This window comes from Vanessa tameamea, chromosome 28 (genome assembly GCF_037043105.1).
Source record: "Vanessa tameamea isolate UH-Manoa-2023 chromosome 28, ilVanTame1 primary haplotype, whole genome shotgun sequence".
Classification (NCBI taxonomy): domain Eukaryota; kingdom Metazoa; phylum Arthropoda; class Insecta; order Lepidoptera; family Nymphalidae; genus Vanessa; species Vanessa tameamea.
Genome location: NC_087336.1, coordinates 5651891 through 5679456, shown reverse-complemented (window position 1 = coordinate 5679456; position 27566 = coordinate 5651891). Strand labels below are relative to the sequence as shown.

The window sequence follows — 27566 nt, the reverse complement described above, 5'->3', positions numbered from 1 at the left end:
CTGATGGTGGTAATCTACCCAGTCATATATCTCAACCACCGTGCTATGTCCCGAATTCCTGTAGTAACTCTGTGTGACGGAATGAGATGATGATGTCGTCCAGACCGATTACGGTCACGCCAGCCAATATCGAGGGAGACCAGCCAAATACGCAGGACATACAACAGTGCACAAGTGTGCGCACACACACAGACACACTCTCTATTAACTCCCTCCCATAATCCGACATGACCGGGAAGAGTGGGGCGCAAACGAGAACGTGTAATGTACTATGGACAAATAAACAACTTTGACAGCGAATTGACGCGATATCATTGGTCGAGAGCTTTAATCTATGGTATTTGTTATGACTACACATTTAAAAATATCAAAATATACGAAAAACAATAAATTAACTAATATTAACAAAAATAATCTTTTAAACACTTTAAAAATATATATAATATTATATATTGAATGTTTGTCTGTCGATAGATATATTAGACCATAAAAATGCCTGCAAATCAAATATTGAATAATAATAAAATTAAATATATTATGTTTTTTTTTTACAAATTATCGACACTTAAAAAAATAATTTGTACCCCAGTGAAAAACTAGAAGCTGAAGCGAATCTAGGCAGTCGGTCTAGATTAATACCTATAGTAGTTGGGTTTGAACGGCCCCACTTTGTTAAGACCTAGGTATTTCGCCTGTTCGTCCGTTAGTTCCGTCAGGTGAGCGTCGAACGTCGGTAGATGTAAGCTTGCTACGTACTCGTCCATTTTCTTCGGTAAGAGGTACACGTCTGCCTGAAATTATATATTATTTTTAAGTATCCGTCCAAAGTTAACATTTTTTAATGGCGTTGGTAAGTGGTGACCCCACTGCTCATAGAATTGGCGCCGTCAATAAACTAAAACATTAAATCGCCACTGACCTTGGGAATTAAGATGTTACATCGCTTGTCCCAGTTACACTGGCTCACTGACTCTCCGAACCGGAACACAACAATACGAAGTATTGCTACTCGGAGGTATAAGGTCTGGTGGGTGGTACCTAACCAGGCGGGCCTGCTTATAGCCCTACCACTAGGTAGATTGTGTTGGATAAAATACTTCTCTTTTGTTAATATTTGGATGTTCCAATAGCTGCTAGTTTGGGGACATGGGAGGGGGTCGGTCATATGCTGGCTTCCTTGAGATATTTTTCGTTTATTTAAATTTTGCATAAACTCTAACTTGGGCTGCTTATTTAAAGACTGCCTCTAGCTAATTTTACTTGATAGTAGGTTTAAGTGTAGCATTTAGTATATTTGATCACTCATATTGCTTTTGTTGCATGTCATGTACAACCATGTTGTTTTTATGAAATTAAACAGTCTCTTTGAGCAATTTTTTTTTCAAATATTATATAAAAGCCGACCAATGGGTCCCCTAATTCCAAGTGGTTACACATTGAACATTGGCTGTCCTCTTTTTGACTGTGAAGTGTCCGTAAGACCCGCTCACCCTGGAGCGGCCCGCGGTACCTTGTAGCGGTGCTGCGGCGCGTTGTAGAGCTCGATGAGCGCCAGCGCCTGCGTGGCGGCCGTCACGGACACCACGAAGGACGGCAGCGACGAGCAGCACAGGTTGGCGAGCCGCCCCTCCGCCAGCAGCACGATGCGCTTGCCGTTGCCCCAGATTATGTGGTCCACCTGTGATACCATGGCATGGGGTAAGGCAGTTTGACGAGATCGAGTGGAAGTATGTTATGAAACCGAGTGCACCCTCACCTGACTCCTGACCCTCTCCCACAGCAAGTCCGGCGTCCTCAGCGAGTGCACGTCTATTTCCGTGTTGCTGTGCCCCATGTTGCACACGACGCACCCGTTCTTCATTCGCTCCATGTGTTCCCGTGTGACGACGCCTTTATTGCCCGTTGCAGTTATGACGATGTCCACTTGCCTTATTACCTGTAAAAAATCGAGTTACACTTTATACAAGTATACTATTTTATTTTATATAATAGTTACGAATTGAGCCCGAATTTTTTTTTTTTCATCCGCCATAGACATTAGTGCAGTGAGAACCATTCCTTACCTTCAACGGTGAAGTCACTCCTTACTTTTGTAATTCTGCTAGAATTGCAAAATCTATCCTAGGCCCGTAGTTTAGATATATTTATTATAAGTATCAAGAACAGACAGATACTGTGTGTGTTTAATTTTTAATTATAGTTCTTATCATACTATGGAAGAAAAAATCCCAAGGAAACCTACATTTGTCTAATAAAAACCTGCCACGTGTTTTCAGCGAGCCTTTGCACCGCCTTTGCAATCTGTCTTTTTATATTTTATCTAGAGCAACACACACAGTGCGTGACCGATATCCGATTTTTGTGATATCGGTCGTGTAGCGGATTTCTGGATTAAATATCGCTGTTGACATCCGATTTCAGATGACGCCCTGTCTCCGTTTAACTGTGTACGATTCGTGAGAAAGAGATGACACGAATCGGTTTAACATTCGCTTCATCTCTTTCACACAGATGGGTTACTGTACAGTTAAAGAGAGACAGGACCAAATTTGCTTTGACGTGCCAGAACGATATTCATAGTTATTCAGATGCTGTGAAAACGGTTACCCATCAACATCAAATCAATGACTGATATTCCGACGACATCCCATATTAGATGTGTTTCGATATACCGCACACATGCCTCAGTACACACAGACGCACAATCCCACATATGATAATTACCTCATTCAACTTGACCACTCTGAATCCGTCCATGGCCGCTTGCAGCGCGCATATCGGATCTATTTCTGTAACGTACACCTGGAAACGAGCAATGTTAAAACATTACAAATAATTGAGACGGACTGTAAACATGATGATGTATGAGCCGAGATGGCCCAGTGGTTAGAACGCGTGCATCTTAACCGATGATTTCGGGTTCAAACCCAGGCAGGCACCACTGAATTTTCATGTGCTTAATTTGTGTTTATAATTCATCTCGTGCTCGGCGGTGAAGGAAAACATCGTGAGGAAACCTGTATGTGTCTAATTTCAACGAAATTCTGCCACATGTGTATTCCGCCAACCCGCATTGGAGCAGCGTGGTGGAATATGGTCCTTACCTTCTCCTCAAAGGGAGAGGAGGCCTTAGCCCAGCAGTGGGAAATTTACAGGCTGATTATGTTATGTTATGTATGTATGTAAACATTATTCGACATAGCAAGACCGGATGGCAAGTTGACCACCTGGTGGTAAGGGAACAAAACTTTGACACTCTAAGATATAGTATACCCTGTTCAAGTTAGCTCGATCTTTTTGACAGCCGGGCTAGTGATGAGAAACAGAAAATATAACGTATATAACAGTCGCTGGGACGATGGAATGCGTGATTCAAATTAGAATTCAATTTTTTTTTAACTTTTCTAAAAGGAGTTATGCCAGCTAAAGAGACCCCAACCACTGGCCAAAGTGACCCCGACCAAAAGGACCCATTACCGTTCGTAACAATAACTCAACAATGATCTTTAATGAGGACTTATGTAATCGATATCTGTAGCAGTCACTGCCTGTTATGCGCGTCCCTACCGTCCGACCGATGTAACATTGTACGAGCGTCTATTATTTTCAGTGTTTCCATTTAAATTTTACTTTGAACCAATAATATATAATAGAAAAATTCTTAAAATTTTCGGATAACGCTTGAATCTTTAGGAAATTTTGTATTATACGTATTTTTTTAAAATATTTTGACAATTTTTGAAATCATTAAATTAAGATAATAATATGTCCGTCATTGCAAAGTTATGTCGATCAGAAAAATTACATCTGTCAAAAAGATCAAGCTATGTCGTACAGGGTATAACCGTCCATTAATTCATTACATTACTTCTGAGCTAACAACCTTAGGTACAAAGTTGTGATGTCCCTTGTGCCTGTAGCTACACTCACAAAATGTGATGAGTGAGTATCACCCACATCAGCTTGCGCAAAGCTCTACCTCCAAGTAAATTATGGCTGATAGCTCTGACAAAAAAAAAAAAAGTAACTACTGAAAACCTAAAGAGGAACTACTGAGTTTCCTTCCGGCTCTTTTCGGTTGAATATATTTTCCGAACCGGTGGTAACTTCACATTAAATTCAACACTGTAATATGACGGTTCAAAGGTGCTTAGAGGTGGTTGGAGATACAGTATAACGAATTTTTAATAGAAGATAACCTCAAGAATACGGTTAATAAAAGAGTACGAGTAATATTAATATTAGACACCATTACTTCAAGAATATCAAGATCCAAGGTCATGATCTAAGGATATCTTAATTTCCAGGATATCCTATTTTAAGGTCAACCTTATGTGGGTCATAAACTTGACCTTCAATGACGTGGATACCGCTGCTAGCGGTGACCGATAAGACACCGTGTACTCACAACGCATCCCAAGGCCTTCAGCGCCTGACAGCACCCCTTCCCCACCTCCCCGTACCCGCACACGACCGCTTGCTTCCCGCCGAACATAAGATCCGTACTGCGTTTTAAAGCGTCTATGATGCTCTCCCTGAAAGATTATAAAGTATAAAGAGGTAGAATTTATTAATATGTAGGGGCTAATCTCCCGAACTCATAATCCAATAAAAAAATAATAATCTTTAGTAAGCACGTTATTCCTGAGTGTATATCTATATATTTCTTGATTAATAAATTGCACCCTAGAAAAGGAGGGGCGGGTCGCTAGTTATAAATAAAATAAACGCAGTAGACGTCCTGGGCACCGGTGAGTCTCAAATACGGAATAACACCCCCCCCCCCCAACTTCAAAAAAGTAATAATTACTCGTTAATTCTTACGGCGTCAATGTCTAAGGGCAGTGGTAACTAACCATTAGATGGTCCATTTGCATGTTTACCTATGCAGGTGACAGTCGTTTGTGTCTTGGCCTCCATCGACCCAGGGTCCCCATGCACGCTGGCATGCATTTTCCATCACGTAAAAATTCATTTTGACACTCACCGACAAGAGTAGAGATTGTCGAACTTAGTCTTCGTGACTGAATCGTTGACGTTCATCGCTGGCACGCAGAGCTTGCCCGCCTTGCTGAGCTGGTACAGCCTGTGGACGCCCGTCACGCTCTCTTCCACTATACCTGTAAATATTCATTGTGCGTTTATTCGGGACTGTAGTCAATACGGGACGTTTCAAAGAGAACTACAGAACTTCTGCAAATTTGGAATAGCTGTACTTAAAAATGTAGTACAGTATGTTGATAATATTTTTATTTGTTTTTATTATTATTGAATTTTGGATACTCTGGGGTAAAAATGTTTTTAAACTGAATTTAGGAGTCCATTTTAAACTAATACATAATCTATCAATAAAAATAATTTCAACTATTATTTGATTTTTAGTACTAAAAAGGTTCTTTCACATTTTCCTCGAACCTCACCTTTAATTTGCTTGAAGGCTGTGGCGTGTTTCTTGAGCATCAGATGCGTGGCGTCTCCACCGTCGTCCAAGATCATATTCGGTTGCCAGGCGGTGGTGGGTGTACTGCACTGGTCGATGCACCACCAGAACGCCTCCTCGCTCTCACCGCGCCACGCGAATATTGCAAAGCCTGTATGAAATACAGAGATACTGTATCCCACTTTTGGAACTGGTTTGGAGCTTTATCCAACACACTTCCTCAATGCGGATTGGTGAATACACATGTGGCAAATTTTTATTCACATGCATTCACGACGTTTTCCTTCACCGCCGAATACGAGCTGGACTATGATCAACAACAAAAAATTACGGACATGAAAACTAATTACCAGAATTAAAGGAGCAATCTTCAGTCAAGATTCACCTGCTCTAGCCACTGGATCATGTCGGCTTTATTTCTTCCTAGTTTTCGCCAGAGGCTTCGCCCAGATGTTACGAGTCGGTAGGTTTTAGACATGAAAATGTCTTTTCTTGGGGCTCGAGATTACTTCAAGCCAAATCTCATCAAATTCAGTTCTGTGGTTTAGCCGTGTAATCGTAACAGACGGAGTTACTTTCGCTTTTTTAATATCAGTATAGATATAGTAAAAGGAACCAAAACATTTCTGTCACATTAACAAACTCGCTCCCTAGTCATTGCTATGGTAGTAAGCAGGTTTAAGGGTCATGTAGCATACTGAACTCAAAATTGTAAGTTCTTGGTCCAACGTGATATTCAAACCTATGACCTCACGATCTGTTATCAAACATTAATAGACAAAATATTACAAGATTACCTGCATGTGCTAAAGCGGCGGCAACTTCGTTTTGAGTGCTGTATATGTTGCAGGCGGCCCAACGAACTGTAGCGCCTAATGCTGCTAGCGTTTCTATGAGGACAGCTGTTTGAGCGTTGATGTGAGTACAGCCTACGATCTGAGGAGAGAAGAATTATCAAACTATACCGAGATGGAACATCTTTTCACGGTGGTTGTAAAGTTTAGGCGGACGAGATGGAACACTTAAATTTTAGCCGAAGGTTTCAAGATCCATTCCGGGCACCACCAACTTTAAATACAATTCGGTTAAGGAAATTGTCGTGTGGTTACTTGAACATTATGTCAAATTAAATTTTTCACGTGATTGAATTTTTATACATGTGTATATCCACTAAAAATCCGCTGTGAACACGTCGTGAAATATGTCCTTATATATCTTCCAAACACAACAGTTGAGTCATTTTTCTACCGTATCATTTTATATTTATTTAATCTGAGTTTTAAAATGTCAATATACTATCAATCATGGAATCTTAGTTGCAAAGGACATAGTCTGTAGCCTATAATTACACTCAATCCTTAAACCGTAACACAGTTATACAAAGCAACACCCATGATTCATTTTATTTTTATTTTAAAAAGGGAGACTATTGAGTAAGCTACCTTATGGTAAGTGGTCACAACCGTCCATAGACATTGGCATTGGAAGATATAATAACCACTCCTTACATCATCAATGCGTCACCAACATTGGTAACTAAGATTTTATATAATTTATGCGTGTAGTTACACTAGACCTTCAAACCGTAACACTATGATACTAAGTATTGCTGTTTGCTGGTAGAACACATGAAGCAAAGTTTTAAAATAAATGATAGGCTCCTCTAACATGCATAAATAGTTAATATACGTATCACAAAATGGATCCCATTAAATATATGAAAGTCAAGTATAATTTAGCATTCAAAACGAAAGCAAAATAATTACTAATTCAACTAACAAGCATAAACTGTACCATCTTAGTAATTAGGTCTGACATTTTTGGAAAAAACTAAGCTGCATCCAAAATATCAAGAATTTCGATGCTGTCGCTATGACGGGAAGCTTAATTAATACAGCGGTTTAATCAATTCTTGGATATCGGTCATCGTAAATCATCGTTGTAACCCGAGCGCTTGAATTATTTAGGTTGCCAGTGCAAACGGAATGGCTATCCTATTTGTTACGTCACACTGCTGTGCAAATACATTGTGTCGTAATTGATGGTCCAGTGGTCGAAATAGGTGAATCTTGATTGAAGATATTGGGTTTAAATACGCTAGAAATACGTGGCTATCGTGTATCATATTAACGAATAGCAGTCCAGCTCCATTATATCTTATTATTTCTCGCTTTGTCCAACACTTAGAATAGCTGTGTTGCAGGTTGATGGATGAGTATACATAACCTAGTACGCATAAATAATTATTACACCAAATTCTTCGTTGTAGGGCTTTGTGAAATACCACGTACTCATCATATATTACCACCAAACAGTAGTGTTGTAGCATTCCGATTTTTAGGTCAGTGAGTCAGTGTATCTAAAGACACAAGGACCATAACATCGTAGCTCCCAAGGTGGTAGCGCACTAGTGATATGAGGCATGAATGTTTGTTACAGTACCAATGTTTTTTTTTTTATGTCATAGGTGGCAAACGAGCAGGAGGCTCACCTGATGGAAAGTGACTACCACCGCCCATGGACATTTGCAACACCGGGGGCCTTGCAGGTGCGTTGCCGGCCTTTCAGGAAAAAGTACGCTCTTTTCTTGAAGGTTCCCAAATCGTATCGGTTCGGAAAAACCGTCGGCGAAAGCTGGTTCCACATAGTGATTGTGCGAGGCAGAAAATAAATACCAATGTGGATGGGAAGTGGTAAACAGTTACCATCAAGAGGCCCCTTTGCTAGTCGGACTGTCTATATGACATTAACAAATGTATATTCCCATCGCCCATCGCTAAGCCAAACAATTGGATTATCCTCTTTTTTTGTTTCGCTCCATTAATAACGATTAGATTTAATTTGTAACACTCTCAAGTAGTAAATACATGAACATTGATCTGGCTCATTAAATTTCATAAACAATAACATAAAATAAAATACCTTTACATTTAATCGAACGGTGTAATATGACGATTCAAAGAGCTCTGTGAATGAAGAATATTTTGATTAATAACATATCTTACATAAAAAAAACTTACCTTAGCATCTTTTAGAGGTTTATCGTCTTTAGCTCTGGCCCTCAAAGCCATGATACCAGGCATCTCCTGCTCAGCTATTTGTATCTCCCTCCTACCGAAGGCGTGCTGTTCCACATTGCGAACACAGTATGGTGGATTTGGTTGACCAGCGGCTATGGCTTTCTCGTGGGGCTGGACTCCTTCATCTTCATCGGAAGATGACCCTGAAAAGAAGTTAAATATAAATATATGAACTAATCGTGTTGCCTTGCAACTATGCCAATTTTCATATGCTTTCAAATAAACAATTCGTGATTTTTGGCAATAACTTTACACAATGGTAATGGATCAGTTGAGATGCCCCATTAGTAACCACACGTTCATCTGAACTAAAAACTTGGGTTCTAACCCAAGCTTGACTATACATGTGGTTATTTATGATGATGTCCTCCTGACCGATTTTGGTCATAGATAGTCTACTACGTATGATATATTACACACAAGTGTTTGCGCAATCACAGGTACACTCTCTGTTCCCCAACTCTGATAACCGGCACCGGGATTTGACGGCAAATTCGACACGACCAAAGAGTTCAGGTACAGGATCAAAGACTTTCTAAGGCGCGGGAGTGTACACACATATAACTTCCAGACGCTGTTCTGTTACTAAGAATTTTTGCACATAAAAACCTAATAACGTTTTATCGGCTCGTCTCGAAGTTTTAGGCTTTGTATCTGACCACTAGATCAACTTGGCAGTATATGGCTTAATTTATGGTTATAAATCATATTGATGGACGAAAACATCGTGACGTAAAGTGCATATTTACGATGATATATATCTGTCATATAATATGATGATCAACCATGGAGCAACATGGTGGAATAATCTCCAAACTCATCAATATTGCTTTGAATTATGATTTCCTTGTATATATTTTTTTGTAATATAGGTATGCGGACTGGCAAATGGGTCACCACAATGGTGGTAAGTGGTAACCGCCTGATGACGCTGGCAACTTTAGAAATGTCACCCATTCCTTTCATCACCGATGCACCACCAACTTAAGAAACTAAGATGTTATGTCCCTTGTGACTGGAGTTACACCAAATTAGTAAAACTTTAAGACGGACTTTATTTAGGGATTAACATTATATATTTACAACATATCACAATTTATATAACATAGAAATCAAGGTTCAGAATCAAATACTGATATTGTTTCTTCAACCATGTTGATACCTGATATTTCGAGGAGAAGAACTTAAAATTGCAGCACATCTGATAACAATGTCAACATAACCGAGAATGAATTGAATCAGGTTGACATATCATGTTGCTAACTTAATTTACATCGCAAAAACAACGTCCAAACGCTGGATTAATTTACCATAAAGTTTATTTTATCGTGAATAGAAGGGCATACGAACGGCTAGTAAAATTGGGACAGACCTCTTATAATAAGGTTTAGAGTTTTCACCACGATGTTTTAAATTGGTTTGGTGATTATATACATATGTAATATAATTGTATGCGTGAAGGTATCATCACGAAGTTTTCCACCACCGATAAAATCGCGATGAATTATATTAAATAAATTATGAAAATAAGACTCAATAGTGCTTGTCTCGCTTCAAGCCAGTCATCATTATCATAATTTTTCCACCGTAATACATCAACTGCTGGACAAAAACTTCCCACAAAGATATCCACAAAAACCGGTCTTGCACTACTCGCATCCAGTAGCTTCCCGCAACCCTTGCCAGATCGCCAGTCCAATTTGTAAGGGACTAGCCCAAGCAGCGTTTTCCGTTTCGTGGTTATGAGCCCAGCCCACTGCCACTTTAAACCAGTGGTTAAGTTTACGGGGGGAAAATGCTACTAAGTTGTATAGACTACGATACGATTCTATTAAGATCCACCTGCGACTACTCTTTGAAAAATCATTCTCAACTTCGACACTTCGACAGCAACGAAAGTGCAACGATTACGTTTTAATTCGATTGTGATAAAATTATATTTTGTTAGTAGAATCGACCCCCGTTGACTGTACCGTCTAAGCTCTTTGAATATTAGAGGAATGTATAATATTATAGCGACTATTTTGTTTACTCATATATTTAGCAAGCCAATAACGATATACTTCAATGTAAATATTGCACACATTTTCATCGAAGGTCGAACCGTTTAATGGGTTGGGTTGCAAAACGTGAATCTTAACGGAACGTAGCGGGTTCAATCCCAAGCTCTATTGAATTTATAATTCATGATTGGAGGTGAAAAAAAAATAGGAATCCTGCATGTGTCAGTTGAAAAATCTACTAGATTTTTATGGCTTTAGGTTCAAATCTACTCCTCAAGAGGTAAGGAGGCTTTGCCCAGCAGTGGAAAAACTTTTCGTTATTTAAGTTTACTTTTACAATCAACACTTGCTATATAGGATTCTATTTTTTGATTTATTTACTACATATGTACTTACTACAACATGGAATGCATATCTATGGAAAATTTAGATGCTTGAAGATCCATCTAAAACTCCAAAATGAACATATAATACCTACAAATTAAAAATTACTAATTTTAAAACCATCAACTTACAAAAATCGCTTCTCCCAGATATGACAGAGTGTCTTTTCTTCAGCGAGGCGCAAATTTCTGGTTCCATTGGGTGTTTCAATATACCAGTAGACGGCATTAAGAATTCTTCTGCAGAACTTGAAGTGAAACTTCTTTGAGATGAAAATCTTATGGACGTAATTAATCGTAACGACCCACGTGATGTTAAAGTGAAACACTCCTGACGCCAGATTTTTATCGGATTTTATTTTGGTCACATGTACAAAGTTTCACGCACTAATTTCTTCTTAAAACTTCTTGACATATGTTTGTGACATAGTAAAGTGCTGTACATAGTATATTTAAAAAAAGAAACATATCAGCAGAACATATTCGAAATACAGATCACGAATTATTTAAGTAAGTATCCAGTATATTAGCACGACATGTTACGAGCGTTGCTCTCTCCAATGGAGGTTTCCTTGAACACACTGCACTCCGCTTTGTATTCTAAGACTGACACTACGTGGAAAGCTAACCGCGGCGCTTATAACGTTTTACGCTCCAAAAGCGTTAACGTATCCAGTACAAGTTGCGACTCGGAGACGTTCGCGAACATGGTTGCGCATCCTATACAAAGACAAATTATAAGCATGAAGTAACAACCAAGAACTATACGAAATTATACTCTAGCGCTTCTTAAACGGAACCTACTGTACATTATAGAGGAACTCCTACTTAAGAATCAACATGTTGGACAATTATAGCAAGTAATATCAGATTTTTCAGAAAAGCTATTGTCCCTTTAATCTTAACCGAGTCGACAACAACGCCAGCTTAGAATGGAGAATGGCAAAATATGCAGGAGATTTCTTACCATTGACGTTTGTAACATACAAATTCATCTTCCCTTATTATGATTATTTTGAAAAAATCTAAAAAACGTGATAATTCAAAAAATGGTTCACTTTTGCATCATGCATATGGGGGTTAAAATTATTGCAAATAGTTACCCCTATCACCTCCTAACGGGAATACGTCGAATTACCAATAACCCTGTATAGATGTACTTATCCCAATAAAAAATTACTGCCAACAAACATTTGGGGTACTGAGAGAAAAACGAACCACTGAAGTAGATAAAAAATGTACGAACATACAGCAAAAAAATAATGGCGGAAGTTTTGGCAGTTACTGCCTAAACCGTCAGCCATTACGAATGGAGTAAGGCCAACTACGTGAGAGAAATACTTGCATAAGCGCAGATGAATTATCTCATATTGCGACAGGTCGGAAGAAGATCGCCGTACCGAAAGACTTTGTATCTAACGCTTAATCTTAACTTCAGTCTGTCACTGAGACCTTACTGACAGAGTAATCCAGTAACTTTAATTAGGATTCGAAATTCGAAACCGGAACTCGAGATGCTCGACTAGCTTATCACAATTAACGAGGCAGTTCAATATCAACGTGTCTACTAACAATATAATTATTTGTATAAGTCAGTGTTGAGTTATTTACGTCATTTATACTTTAAAAAAAAGATTATTAAGTTTAATGTATGTATGTATGTATGTATGTATGTATGTATGTATGTATGTATGTATGTATGTATGTATGTATGTATGTATGTATGTATGTATGTATGTATGTATGTATGTATGTATGTATGTATGTATGTATGTATGTATGTATGTATGTATGTATGTATGTATGTATGTATGTATGTATGTATGTATGTATGTATGTATGTATGTATGTATGTATGTATGTATGTATGTATGTATGTATGTATGTATGTATGTATGTATGTATGTATGTATGTATGTATGTATGTATGTATGTATGTATGTATGTATGTATGTATGTATGTATGTATGTATGTATGTATGTATGTATGTATGTATGTATGTATGTATGTATGTATGTATGTATGTATGTATGTATGTATGTATGTATGTATGTATGTATGTATGTATGTATGTATGTATGTATGTATGTATGTATGTATGTATGTATGTATGTATGTATGTATGTATGTATGTATGTATGTATGTATGTATGTATGTATGTATGTATGTATGTATGTATGTATGTATGTATGTATGTATGTATGTATGTATGTATGTATGTATGTATGTATGTATGTATGTATGTATGTATGTATGTATGTATGTATGTATGTATGTATGTATGTATGTATGTATGTATGTATGTATGTATGTATGTATGTATGTATGTATGTATGTATGTATGTATGTATGTATGTATGTATGTATGTATGTATGTATGTATGTATGTATGTATGTATGTATGTATGTATGTATGTATGTATGTATGTATGTATGTATGTATGTATGTATGTATGTATGTATGTATGTATGTATGTATGTATGTATGTATGTATGTATGTATGTATGTATGTATGTATGTATGTATGTATGTATGTATGTATGAATGTATGTATGTATGTATGTATGAGTTTTTAAGTCCACCACTAGCGACCCGCTTCAGATTCGCACGAGTGCTATTTATTAATAAAGAAAATGATATACCCTATAAGCACTCAGGAATAATGTATCATTCGACAAGTTTTTTTTTATAATGATTTATTAGTTCCTTACATTATCCCCGACATAGAAACAAACAATATATAACCTCTTTATAATATTAGTATAAATAACTTCTGAATGCCTTAACAAATTAGGGGCTTGTACGTATGTATATATCACCGTAGAATTGTAAATACCGTTAGATTGTAATCTCGCGAGATAGTATACTGCCTAAAAATTGTCAACGGTGATTTAACTCAAAATAAAACGTCAAAAATTTCGATAGTTTATAAAACTTCGGTTAGGTTAGGTTAGAGTTTTTATAATTTAACTTTAATAAGCTTCGGTAGATTATAATCTACTAAAAAGTAATGCGTTAAATTGTAAGCAATATGTTACCGCAAAGTGACAGTTCACAATCTCGCGAGATAGATTATAATCTAACGGTATTTACAATTTCACGGTGACATATATATCCCTAATTTGGAGAAATTTAACTAGATATACCTAATACATATAAAGTATCTTTAGAATCCTTACATCACCCCGACTGTCATGGGTTATAGTATAATTGCAGCCTTGTTTAACTACCATACTCTATGGAATATCTTATTATTTCGACAAAAATTCGTACGAACTAAATTTTAAAGCGTAGATAAGCCTCAAAAACGTATAATTACAATATTTGTATTACGATAGAGAGCAGAGTTATCGGTAAAAAAATCAAAACCTGTCCCTTTTTTCAAGACGGCCGAGGAAGCCACAACATTCAAAAATCAGCGTACCCATTTCACATACATATATTATTTAGTTAAATATAGAATTACTGGACTACTCAGATATCACACAAAATCAACAAACAATTGATGAAACGAACAATCATTAATTGAAAAATTACCCATAATATTCACTTATTTCTAACAGAAAAAAGACAAGTGAAAAGTTGAGTGAATTACAATTAAAGTTTACACATTACCACGAAAAATTTCGAGTTATTCCACGAGATACCTATTACCAAAGCTGCAGCTAACAAATACTACTGATCGAGGAGTTTTCAATATTTTCAACGAGTCTTACAAAATAATTTATTCGCAGCAGAAGAAGATTATTCCAAATTGTTGCTATCTTAATAGTTCATTTAAAGAGCAAATTCTATTCTATCTTAACAGTAATGTCTTCCAGACCGTTTTCGATCACGGCGACCAATCTTAAGAAACTAGCCAAACACGCAGGATAGATTCTAGTGCACAAGAGTGTCCGCAAACATGTCACTCTATTCTCTCACTCTCATAATCCGATCGGACAGCAAATCCGACAAGACAGGAAAGAGTTCAGTCTTTAGATGATAAAAATGCGTGGAGTTAATGCTTGTTGACTTCCAGGCAGGAGACATGACATACATGTATAATTGTATTTAACTAACATGACTGTATTTTTAGATGTTGAAAAAGAGTAACTAGTGAGTTTCTTGCCGGTTCTTCTCGGTAGAATTCACATTCCGAACAGGTGGTAGCTTTACATGAAATAGTTTGTTAAAAGACGATTCAAAAGTGCTCGTAAAAGCCTACTTGAATAAAGTATATTTTGATTTTGATTTTGAAGCGCGAAGGTTTCGCCGAAGCGCGGAATTTTACACGCTTCCAATTTCCAGACACCGCGCTAATCCGATTAATTTTTCGACAAAAACCCGATAACTTTTCACGACCTTGGAATCTGTGACCTTATATGTACATATATATAGTCATCAGACCGACAGGCGACGTTGACGGGCAGTCAACTTAAATATGATTTTAATTAAAGCACGTCATCCTTTTCGATTAATATTCAATTCAATGGGTGACAGCAGATCATGTTTTTGGAAATGAGGTCGTTAAGTTTATCTCGTTAGTATTTTATTTTATAACCTTGTATATAGAAATGGATGTCGGTCATCGATTTCGACACCCTTCAGAACAAGGAACAAACACAAACTATTTACTCCTGTTACTATACTGTATAGTCAGTCACTCTTTTGTGGTGCCATGTATACGATTTTTTACAACAAGACGTTTTAATGCCTCTGTAGGCCATTCAATAAAGCCCGTGAAGGTCAAACAAAACAGAGCGCTAGCCCCCTAGCGTTCACCCCAGAGTAGAAAATTTTAATTTGTTATTATTTTAAAGTCCCAAATCACATATCAAAAAATCATAATGATACTAATTACTTGACCTTCACGGGGTTTATTGACTGGCCTACTGTTGCCAAATCTATACATATAATAAAATTGGAGTGTCTGTTTGTAATATTAAAATAACCGCTATTTTCTAAATGCATATGTATGTATACACGGTACATAGACCAATTTGACCATCTGTCTGTCTGTCTTTTTGTTTATCGCAAGCGGCGGGACAAACTTTGACGGGACATTCACTGGCAGTCAGCTGATGTAATAAGGAATAACTTAGACTACAGCGATAACTTTTTTGTTAAATTCAATCGCGCACGTCAAGTCGCGGGCAAAGCTAATTAAAAAATAAACGTAAATAGACGATTGGTGAGTTCATGAATGATACCACACTTTAAAAAGGAAGCGATCGTCTCCGGGCTATTTGTTTGTAATGTTGAATAATTACCCGCTGAATTTCTTTCGTCGGTTCTTCTCAGGCCGGGGTATTTTTCTTTCGAACCTTTGACAATCAATAATCAATATTTACTTATTGAATAAATGTATATGATTTGATTTAATCACCAAGATACTTATAAGTATTTTAGGAAGGCTTTTGTACTATCATTAAAAAGAGTCGCTGGAAAGCGCTGCATATCAATTTCCATACAATTAAATATTTTAAATAATAAAAAAAAAACTAGATTATGATCTTATAAACTGACGACTAAAAAGCGCTCGAAGCGCTTAAATTGACATAAAAATTATTAATTTACTAATAAATTATACAAGAACTTAAATATATATGAGAATACATATCTAAGTAAATGGTTTGGTTCACTTTTTAATTTTCAATCCTAATACCTATACCTTAAAATGTATCATGCAAACAGCCATTACACTCAAGACCGTAATCTGGGAGGGTCACACGATTTATCCAGTACGAAACATCATTCAGGCGGGTGTACTCATTTCTAATTTTAGCCACGATAATATTAGTTGCACGGCGCATTGCTTAATATGAAACGCGAAATTTCTGGACGAAATGAAAATTATTCGACACAGCTTTGATTTTCACCAACTATAGTTAATCTTGGTTATTTCAATTTTATTGTTGTTCTTTAATATAAAACACTGTCTATTAGATAACTGGGACCTCAAGGGCCATAGATTTTTTTAAATATATTTAAAGATTATTTTCATTTATCCAGTTTAAATATTCGGATTAAAAATGACAGTTGCCTTATTTACAAAAGGTCCCGTTTTGGGTCTGAAAATGCAAAAATTAAATGACCTTTGTAAAAATTGTAAAATTCACATTTAAAAAATCAAAGCTATTTTAAAAATACAAATATACCAGGATGTCCATGATGTAATAGCGCGCATTAGGGATAAGACAGTCTCGTAATTCGTAACGGCAATCGACACCCTCTTATGCCATCTTGCCCTTCGCCGCCGTCGCTCCCTAGTCCCTTATGTGTGTGTGGAGCATATCGTATATTTATTATTGGTTTTCTTCTATTATATACTCTTAAAATAACCATTTATTTTACACATCACCCGGACGTCTCGTGACAGCCACATTTTTATCGACTCTAGATTTACGTTTGACGACAGTTATAACCGCATATCGGTTATGAACTGGTATGAACTGACGCAGCCGAATATTGAACGCGCTTGTCTACAAGATACCTATTTACTCTTGCCTTGAAGATTCTATTGTAAGGAGACACCGGAAGGACATTCCAATACTTAGGTATACGTGTGAGTAATGAGGAACCTAAACACTTCTTACTAATAGTTGGAATGTCGATGACAGTCGTAGGGGTGTTGGCACTAATGGCGCCTAGTTGTCCGACATATTCATTTGGCGCTAGAATATCTGATAAGTGGATCGTACCTACGCAGAAGGACTTATTAACATAAAAAAAATACTTCTAATTAAAATTTATTTCTATTAAACAATCTGTTTCGCGTGGTGTCACCTGCGTTAAACGCAACCGCACCCCTTCTTGGCGTTTTCAGTGAATGAACTATCTAACGCAAAAGATTATGGAAACCGTGTCGACATGTTCTAAGATAATCTCGTTCAAGCCAACAAATTCTCCAGATTTGTATGATAAGAAAATATTATTAAACGACTGTTTATCCGTGTATCCTGCTCGGATATATTCTAAAATAAAATTACAGAATCAATCAAAAATTAAAAATCAAGTGTTCCTCATTCAAAAATCGACATTTCTCAAGATTATTTTTTATATCAAGCTACTGCCGCTACGTAAATTTAGTTACTAATTTCGGAACAAAATCATTGGTTACTCATTTTCAATCAAAAACAAAAATCGCACGTAACAAACATATACTGTTATATTTAAGTGTCCTGTTTGAACATCAATAAATACACACTTCAAGCTCTTCTATCATTTACAGTATAATAAGACATATTTGTTTTTTTTTTTTAAATAAGTTTTAAATTGGCAAAGGTATCAAATATTATACCCCATTGATGTTATCAGTGACAATTAATTAGTTGTTATACGAGTGTCCTAGATTAAGAGCTTATACAGCGATCTAATATTCGTTACGTGAACACGTTTTATATTAGTTTTAGTTTGCGGAACAGAATGGTCCATAAAACGATAAACGACTTTATTAGTAGTACGTATCAAACATCAAAATCTTCATTCAAGCAGGCTCCCATGAGTAATTTCGAATGATCATATCACAAGGTTAATTTCAATATTAAGTTAAAACTGATTCGATGTATACATCGAGAGGAACTGGCAAGAAAAACAATAGGAAATATTTTCCATCACTCAACATTTTTTTTACATATAATACAATTATATAAGTATATATACTAGTAGGTCGCTCACGAAACTACGCTTTTATTTAACAGATTATCAGGAATTTCGAAACCGATGACAGATGTTTTGTTTTGATTTCATTTCATTGTAAACTGACGACATCTGTTCGCAAGTTTTACGGCTGGTGATAATTTCAAAATGAGACCATAACCGATTTTTATGTGCAGCGATCGTCTCATAATCACTGGGACAAAAATCGGCTTACGCTTGTAGGTGAATTATTATTGTGTATATAATTAGTTTATTAATTTATGATATTTATATATTACACTATACAATTACACAAATACGATATAATATTCTACTTAATATTTATTTATTATTTGTGTAATTGTATAGTGTAATAAATAAATAACATAAATTAATAAACTAATTATATACACAACAATAATTCACCTACACGCTATTAATATATAAAATGAATGGCTTTAATTTTGTTTTTTTTTTGAGGGTACGTGATTTGCACTATATTTGTATCTACACTCTATTCCAACCATAACAGTAAAAATGTCAAATAAACAACATTTGACAGCAAATTGACGTAATATCATTGGTCGAGAACTTGATTAATGATCTTCGCTATGGTTTTGCGAAAAAATGACGTCTTGAACGTCGACGAAACTGTATTGGGATTTTGGAAGTAAATTTAAAGTGGAAATTGTTAAGTGCAATAGTGTTGTATTATAAATAAAGATATATTCATCATAAACTCTCAGTAGTGCACAGTATAGCTGAGTTATTAGCAAATCGCATGAAACACGTAAATCTAAGGTTTGTTTATATTTTTTCCTACTTCCCTTGGAATAGGGTATATATTCCAATCGAAGAAAGACTAAAGATAAACAAACCTTAGATTTACATATACGATGCTAATATTATGCACTAATAACAATTATTGATTAATATCTTTATTTATAATACAACACTAAATGACACTCAACTACTTATTAAGTTTCGATAACAACTTAAACGGCATTCAAAACACAATTTATGAAAACCATAACGATCACCAATCACCATAGATTATTCAAAATTTCGACCAATGATATCGCGTCAATTCAAGGTCAAAGTTGTTTATATACAATCTACGATTGAAACAGCGATGGTTAGTACCTACGACGCTGGAAATCAGGCGACTTATTTGTTCACATTCCATTTCAACTTACACAGTGGTAGGGTTTTGTGCAAGTCCGTCTGGATAGGTAGCACCCGACCATCACAAATTCTACCATCAACACCTTAGTATTACTACTACTTATAAGATATTCTTCCTCCAAACAGCAGCAGTATTGTTGTGTCCCGGTTTGGGTGTGTGGACGGTGTAACTGCAGGCATAGGGGCCATAACTTAGCTCCCATGTTTGGTGGCGCGTTAGTGTGATGTAAGGAATGGTTATTATTTCTGCCAGCGCCAATGTCTATAGACCGTGATGACCACTTATCATTGTTTATTTCATTTCATATATGTACCTATAAGTATTAATGCGAAATTAACCTGGTCTGTTACATCTACAGGCTTAAACCGCTGAACCGATTTAGATGAAATTTGGTTTGGAAATAGTTAGTCCCGGGGAAGGACATGCATAGGCTACTTTTTTTAATTCACCCCTCGAGTGGGTAAAAAGTGGGGATCTCGGTTTGTGTGCTATAGGTAAAGTTTTATAAATTTCGCGCTAGTAAATTTAATATATTTACCTTCCTAAATATATTGTTAAATATTATTTATCGAATAATTTACTGCACAGCACAAAATATATATTTCACAAAAATCAGACAGTCTGTGCAGTAAAGAACATTAAAAAACTCCACAGAAAAACAGTTCACTGATAATCTCACGTATAAATAAATATACAGATAAATGAAAACATACGTATGATATGTTTAACCATTGATTTTAAAATCACTCAACTGCAGGCACAATCCATAACATCTTTGTTCCCAAGGTCGGTGGCACATTGGTGATGTAAGGAATGGTTAATATTTCTTACAGCGTCATTGTCTATGGGTGGTGGTGATAACTTATCATCAGATGGCCCATTTGCTCGTCCGCCTACCTATATTAAAAACAACACACGTTATATAAGAATATGAATCTTGGGTTGAAATATAATTTAAAATAATACTTCAGGTTATATTGTTATTATTATCACGTAAATCACAATGTAGATTGCATTTCCTTTCAAGTTGTTATAACATAACCTCTTTATAGCTAAGAGTGTTGAGTCTACTATATTAAAACGTCTATATTACTATATTATAGTCTATATTTTAAAACGTTTTCTGAAACGCTTATTTAAGATAGAGTTTGTATGGAACAATTATATATATATAAAATTGTAAGAATAGTTTAGGAACGCATTAATGACAAACAGTCACACATTTATATTATAAGTAAGATTTGTTAATACACGCACAAGCATGCATACACGCACAAGCATGCATACACGCACACACATAAAAGCGCGCCTTTCCAAATCTCATGATGTAAAAGATCAAAATCAAAATATACATAATTCGAGAAGGATATAACAAACATATTTGTATCTTTACTTCACAAAATTCATTTTAATGTTAAGTTTCCTCTGGTTCAGGATTTTGATTCTACCGAGAAGATCTGGCAAGACACTTTTAACTTTGCCGTTTCATATATTCAAGTCATTTGTAAAAAATACATTGGTAAAGGTAATATGCCTTATATTATTCGATACAAGATTATATAGATGATAAAAAGCGTGGAGTTAATGCTTGTTGACTTCCAGGCAGGAGATATGACATACATATATAATTGTATTTAACCAACATGACTGTATTTTTAGATGTTGAAAATGAGTGAACACTGAGTTTCTTGCCGGTTCTTCTCGGTAGAATATACATTCCGAACCGGTGGTATCTTCACTTAATATAGTTTGATAAATGACGATTCAAAAGTGCTTGTAAAATACTACTTGAATAAAGTATATTTTGATTTGATTTGATTTGAGTAACTCTGAACCGGCAAACACGCACGCACACACGGCCGCACAGATAACAACGTTAGTTACAAGTATAACAAGTGCTTCAATCAGAACGTGCGAAAATACTTAAATAAAGAGCCTTTTGACAAATTAATGAAATAACTTTACCGCTCTCCACTGCATAATGTCATCTAACTGCCGGCAAACACGGCCGAGTGGTCATCGGAGTGGTGCTTTTGTTAAACAATTAAACTACTCGCAATATAAATTGTAGTTTCAAATTAAAACTTCAGTGGATACCGAATACGTAGTTGTGTGGTATACTAGCAACCCGTTGCGGCTTTTCACTCCTACACTAGAGTACGGGTCTACATAAAACGTTCATATAGAAGGATATACATATTTATTTTTATTGCATACTTAAGTGGACTGATGCTGAGTGATCATTACAGCCCATTAAATCAAAGCCATAAGAAATTTAACAATTTTCACCACCAATTTTCAGAAAAGACATGTCCCTTGTGCCTGCAATTACACTGGGTCACTCGTCCTTCAAACTGGCACACAACAATACTAAATATTTCTGTAGTAAGATATATTGTTTTAAGTCAGAGCTTTCATTGACACACGCAGAAAACCTCACAAAGTCGTATAAAAAATATTGTAAGAATAGTTTAGGAACGCATTAAGGAAAAACAGACACACATTAATATTTATTAATAAATATCAAAAACTAGATACACGACCCGACTTTATACGGATGTTAAAAAAATCTTTACTAGAAACCCGATCCAGTTTCGCACGGGTTGAACAGTTCTAAAGTACTGAATTGAAGACACGAGAAAAATCCACGACAATATATCTATCTACTTAGATATTTATATCTATTTAGTATAGCAGTATTTTATTTTCTTCTATCTATTTAAATAAAACGTTGTGCCGCAGACGTTTCTTCGAATTGTTTCAAAATCAAAATATACTTTATTCAAGTAGGCTTTTTACGAGCACTTTTGAATTGTGTTTTAACAAACTATTTCATGTAAAGCTACCACCTGTTCGGAATGTGAATTCTACCGAGAAGAACCGGCAAGAAACTCAGTAGTTACTCTTTTTCAATATCTAAAAATACAGTCATGTTGGTTAAATACAATTATATATGTATGTCATGTCTCCTGCCTGGAAGTCAACAAGCATTAACTCCACGCTTTTTTATCATCAATATAATCTTGTATCGAATAATATGCCTTCTTTACCGATGTATTTTTTACAATTGACTTGAATCTATGAAACGGCAAAGTTAAAAATGTCTGCGGAATTTTATTATAGAAGCGGATACCTTGCCCCAAGAATGATTTATTGACTTTGCGGAGAAGGCATATTATAGGCACAAAGACAGACAACATCATATATATAATTTGAGAATAAAACATTTTCATATTCAGAACATTAAAAAATACAAAATACGACGAAAAAATGTATCTAACCACTTTCTCCGGTTTCTCTCAGATCATGGTACTTTCTTTTCCGAAACGGTAATGTTTAATTTGACAATCAATAAGTAAGTGTAATGCTTCCATATTGAATAAACGACTTTACGGTAACAATATAAATGAGGAGAAAAGATAAATAAACTACTATAGCCGGTGAAGAGAGTACTGAATGAGACGAATGAATGAACCAGACTATTTCAAATCCAATCATAGTATGAACCTGTACGAGTATTGTATCATAGAGTCGTTGCGTTTTTTGTTTTTCTTTATAACGTGTGATACGCAGAATGATTCCTTATAACTATCAATCCTAGCTCTCATCGAGAGCAGACTTTTACCAATTAGATTTTGTTGTTATATATATATTGCACTTGATTCTCATTATTAATTTAAAAAAATATATATATTATCAAGAATGAGTTATATAAATAGAAAAGAGCACTGAGTTTCTTGCCGATTCTTCTCGGTAGAATCTACATTCCGAATCGGTGGTAGCTTCACTTAATACAATCTGTAAAATGACGATTCAAAAGTGCTCGTAAAAGCCTACTTGAAAAAAAGTATATTTGGATTTTGCTTTTGAAATATCAAATAATTGATTTTTCAATTATTGAAATTCATGCGTTTTTCATTCGTTTCACGAATATCCTTGGTTGAGAACTTGCGACCTAAATAATCTGAGGTACTTATTGAGGATTGGTCTAAAAATCGGGGCCTTAATGTTGTTAGCGGATTATGACAATGTGGGAATAGATATTGCACTTTTTTACAAAAACACACACACGCACACAGCTCAGACAACTAGTCACCCTTAAGAACGGCTACCTTTGCAAAAAAATTATATTATTAAATTCCATAAAAATATCGTTCAATAATGACCTAATCCACACTTTACACATAAATAAATTCCAGATCAATCGATTGGAATCGCATGTTTACTGACCTTCAATAACACGTAGCCATTTGCATGAAAAATTGCTAGAACGGATTGCAAATAAACTACGGTTATCGTTTAACCATCGATGGCATTGCATCTCGTTAAAATATATCTGTATTTATAATCGATTATAAATACAGATATATATTTTTTTCAAGGTTAAGGAAACATGAGGTAGCCTGCATATGTCGAACTGCCACGCGTTTTGATGTCCTTATAAATACATCTGGAGACCTAATCTGAACTGTATAAAGATTTTCACTTCGACTTGACTCCTCTCCCTCGTATATAATATAGTATAGTAACAGCCTGTAAATTTCCCACTGCCGGGCTAAGGCTTCCTCCCCCTGTATGAAGAAGGTTACGAGTTATTCCACCACGCTGCTCCTATGCGGGTTGGTGAATTCACATGTGGCAGAATTTCGTTGAAGTAACAAATGTTGAGTACACATGTAGGTATCCTCACGACGTTTTCCTTCACCGCCGAGCTAGAGATGAATTATAAACCCAATTTAAGCACATGAAAATTCAGTGGTGCTTGTCTGGGTCTGAACCCGCAATCATCGGTTAAGATGTACGCGTTCTAACCACTGGGCCATCTAGGCTCTCTCGCTAGGCCATCTCGACACTCGGCTCTCTTCCTCCATAAATTACGTAAAACCATTCCTCCTTCACGTGATCTTTTTACAGATTTGTCATTGGCGTTCGATCGGTATATATTTAAATAAACTTTTGAAAATAAATCTTATTTCCTTAAAACGGTAACGCTCAAGGCGTTCGCTTAATTGACATAAATATAAAAAGTAGGTCGTACGTTTAAAATTACAAGTGAATTTGAATATTTGTAATTTTGAACGTACAACTATGTACGTAGGGAAAACTAATGCCTTCTGCGTTGATAAAAATTAAAAACTATAACAAAAATAAACACCGACTTCAAATAAAACTCGGATAAAATAAATTATAAACAAATGTTCTTACTTGATAATTTGCACATCCAAAGATCTCTTATAAAATTATTACACTGCATTATTTTTATACACTAACGCAAATTTAGTCTTTTTAATAAGACGCCTTACCTCGAAGAATCTTGAAAAATCGTCGTTCTTTGTGAAATGTTGTAAGTAGAATTACAGTGATACGCAATTATGATACGTGTATCATTCAAATGTTATAATTATTAAAGTCAATATCGCATATCCATCCTATCCTTCGATTAGTTTCGATTTTGTGCCAACAGAACAGTTCTACAGTTCAATTCTAAAAAATGCTTGTAAATATTTACTATTTTGAATAAAGCTAAAAAAAAATAGTGGTTTGAGACTGTTGCTTAGAATTTCGCTAACTGATATGAATTATAAATCAATAAATTATTACTTTTGGAGTATAATATTAATTAATTATCATATTATGTCATTGACTGATTGCTACTTATATTTAAAACATAATTTAAGGCGAGGTCCGTCGTTGACAAAGCGTCGCAACCAACTGATCGAGATAATATGGGACCTCTGAAATAGTCCAATTTGAGAACATACTATGAGTTTTTTTAATATTTTAATTAGCAAAAGCTGAATCCTAAAACACATAGTTTAACAAATACTGAACACGATGATATTTAAAACGAAATCAAAAGTTACCGGTTAAAAAGTTAAAAAGGCGGTTACCTTATTGAAGGTAAGAAATATTTTATTTTATTCAAGTAGAAATCATAATTTATGAATTTTTGTAAATATTATAATATACTTTCTAGCAGCATTTTTTTATCCAGTGTTAACTAGTTTTATCTAGTTTTATCAAGTTTTATCCAGTGGAAGAATAGTCAAAGACTTCACCCAAACTGCCTGATAATTTCCAAATAGCTTGAATTATGAGAAACGAGAGGTATTACATACTAATTAATATTACATATATTATGATTAATAAAACAAAAACTCAGCATCTAATACCCATTTATTGATAATGGAATGTTTAATTTTTGTCTCAAAACGACCTTGAATTAGTAGATATACATGTACCTATTTAAAGTAAAATAATCTAATCACAAAACAAATCTAAGCCTTCAGGTTTCGAATTCATATTTACATAAGGAATTAATAGTCCTAACGCAGAAGGGTGAAAGAGTTACAAATGCCATTTGTTTGACATTCATCCCTGGACTATCATCATAATAGCACAAGTTATGATAATGGGCATAATATTCTTAAAAGCAAAGATGATATCTTTGTTTTTGCACTTGAGAAATTATACTAAACAAATCTCTGCTCAAGCCCAAGGGTTCTTATTCCCTACCTCTCCTTATCTTAATCCCATGGGAAGTTAATACGACACAATTGGCGAGATGCTCAACATCAGCTTTACGACATTTTAGAGGCATCGGATTGTAACACCGCCAAGTTATAGGATACACTAATTGAACCTTGTTCAGCGAAATTGTGTGACCTACAGACGACAAACTTACATTAATAAGTTTGACATATAAAAGAGCAAACCAATGTTATGAAATGAAAAAAAAAATGTCTTATAGATTACGTCTTTAAGATAACATTATCTTAACATAGTATCAAACGAAGTTTCTTTCGACCGTCTGTACGATTAGATCTGTAAAATGCGCTACGGATTTTAATGCGGTTTCCATCGATAAACAGTGTAATTCAAGAGAAAGGTATATATTAATTATAGACGCACGTTATAGAAGGGAAAAACCGAAAATTTCAAATTTCCATGCCGAGAGAAAGTAATGATTTCTCTTTATATGTTTTTTCTTCAATGTAAGAGTTGTATATAGATTCTTATTTTACCCTTCTGCAGCCAGACGGATGGCTAGAATTTATATAAATATGTATATAATTTAACAGCATTATTATCAGTATAAAAACAGTGGTGTAAAACTTCAAAATGGGGGAAATCAAAAGCAAAACTTCGTGAGCTTCAACTTTCAACATCTAGTCCTGGCTCAGATATCCAGTGCAACACAGGTGAACAAATCTACTTACAAATTTTGGACTATCACAATCGAATCGAAACTTAATCATATCTGAACCTGGTTTCCTATTCTATCTAAAGTTGAAGTTGGATTCGAATAGAATGGAAGATGTATCGTAGCGATTATATTAGTAGGTTTGACTCCCTGACCACGTGATAAGACATGTTAACACGTAACACCGACCACGAGGTCATTACACAAATATGTAACACTAATTAAGCTGACACAGATTGAATAAGATATAAATTATTCTACGCAGAGAGAGCACGGATTAATAATTTTGTTAAATATTATTAATATCGATAATTTTACTAAGGCTATACGATGGTAAGTGGTGACCACCGCCCACAAAAATAAGAACCATAAGAATAAACTACAATGTACAGAATACAGTCAAAATAGAAGACCAAATTTCAATGGCGACTATCCAAAAGGACAGCCAAGACGAACTCCAACCAACTAATGAAATAATTAAACTCACCCTTATAGAGTCTCAATAAGCAATTATTTCAATCGATAGAAAAAAAATATAGCACCTAAGGGCTTAAGATTTCAGGACCTTCGATCAAAACTTGTAATAAAAAAAAATCGAATATTTTTAAATTTTTTTTCTTTTATACAAAATATACAATAATCAACTG

The 27566-nt window shown here is 35.3% G+C and overlaps 2 protein-coding genes across 3 annotated transcripts in view; one reads left to right on the top strand and one right to left on the bottom strand.

Annotated features, from left to right (window-relative positions):
* Nucleotides 1-546: 546 nt before the first annotated feature.
* LOC113391828 (adenosylhomocysteinase-like 1) overlaps nt 547-27566 on the bottom strand; it is a 52790-nt gene continuing 25770 nt past the window's right edge. The window contains exons 1-10 of one of the 2 annotated variants that reach the window (XM_064219466.1): nt 11039-11246; nt 8461-8663; nt 6238-6376; nt 5421-5591; nt 4988-5120; nt 4409-4535; nt 2725-2802; nt 1757-1936; nt 1511-1678; nt 547-791 (exon numbers count right to left, since the gene is read on the bottom strand). In XM_064219466.1, coding sequence (XP_064075536.1) covers nt 633-791; nt 1511-1678; nt 1757-1936; nt 2725-2802; nt 4409-4535; nt 4988-5120; nt 5421-5591; nt 6238-6376; nt 8461-8663; nt 11039-11135 — 1455 coding nt within the window. In that variant the 5' untranslated portion in view covers nt 11136-11246 and the 3' untranslated portion in view covers nt 547-632. Of the gene's footprint in view, nt 792-1510; nt 1679-1756; nt 1937-2724; nt 2803-4408; nt 4536-4987; nt 5121-5420; nt 5592-6237; nt 6377-8460; nt 8664-11038; nt 11247-27566 lie in introns of those variants that run through there. The other variant, XM_026627923.2, reaches the window with a different exon arrangement.
* Nucleotides 16713-27566, top strand: part of LOC113391837 (uncharacterized) — an 83070-nt gene continuing 72216 nt past the window's right edge. The window contains exon 1 of the mRNA XM_026627936.2: nt 16713-16724. The gene's annotated coding sequence lies outside the window, so the exon portion shown is untranslated. The remainder of the gene's footprint in view (nt 16725-27566) is intronic.